The sequence below is a fragment of the Empidonax traillii genome, unplaced genomic scaffold (assembly GCF_003031625.1).
Source record: "Empidonax traillii isolate 1590-97213 ecotype Southwest subspecies unplaced genomic scaffold, ASM303162v1 scaffold1059:size195157, whole genome shotgun sequence".
NCBI lineage: Eukaryota > Metazoa > Chordata > Aves > Passeriformes > Tyrannidae > Empidonax > Empidonax traillii.
In genome coordinates, this window is record NW_020956252.1 from 191,702 (window position 1) to 192,340 (window position 639).

General features: G+C 69.3%; 1 protein-coding gene across 2 annotated transcripts in view; it reads right to left on the minus strand.

Annotated features, from left to right (window-relative positions):
• FAM76A (family with sequence similarity 76 member A) overlaps positions 1 to 242 on the minus strand; it is a 13,166-nt gene extending 12,924 nt beyond the window's left edge. For both annotated transcript variants that reach the window (XM_027904431.1, XM_027904430.1), the window contains exon 1: positions 128 to 242. In XM_027904431.1, coding sequence (XP_027760232.1) covers positions 128 to 208 — 81 coding nt within the window. In that variant the 5' untranslated portion in view covers positions 209 to 242. The remainder of the gene's footprint in view (positions 1 to 127) is intronic.
• Between the last annotated feature and the right edge of the window lie 397 nt (positions 243 to 639).

The following is a 639-nucleotide window of genomic DNA, read 5'->3' on the forward strand; positions in this document are numbered from 1 at the left end:
TCAGGCTCCCTCACCGAGACCGCCCCCCAAAGTCCCCTCACAGCCCCTCAGTCCCATCACCGCCCCCTCAGCGCCCTCCCCCTCACACCCGCCGCCCCTCCGCCCGCTCCTGTGCCCGGCCCCGGACCTTGCAGAGCTGCTGTCCCTGGCTGAGCGCCTCGAAGGGGAAGCGCTGGTGGCACTTGGTGCAGGCGTACAGCGCCGCCATCCCGCCGCCCCGCTGACAGGCGCGGCCCCGCCGCCCCGCCCCGCGGGGGCCGCCCCGCCCTCGCACCCTGCCCATTGGCTGCAAGTCGCGTCGCTCACGCCGTATCAGCTTCTGATTGATTTACGGCTCCGTCAATCAGGGCGGAGGGGCGGGGCGGAACGGCGACGTCACAGGGAATGGGGGGGCCGCAGTGATGCAACCGCCCGGCCCCGCGTGACGCGTGGGGCGGGGGAGGTCTCGCGAGATTTCGATCGGCGGGGGCGAGGGGGGAAACCCGGAAGTGGGGCTGGGGTTGAGCTGGGCTTTACTGGGATGGGAATGGACTTAACTGGGATGGAACTGGGAATAGGGCTGGGCTTAACTGGGATGGGACTGAGAATGGGGCTGGGCTTAACTGGGATGGGAATGGAATGGGACTGGGCTTAACTGGG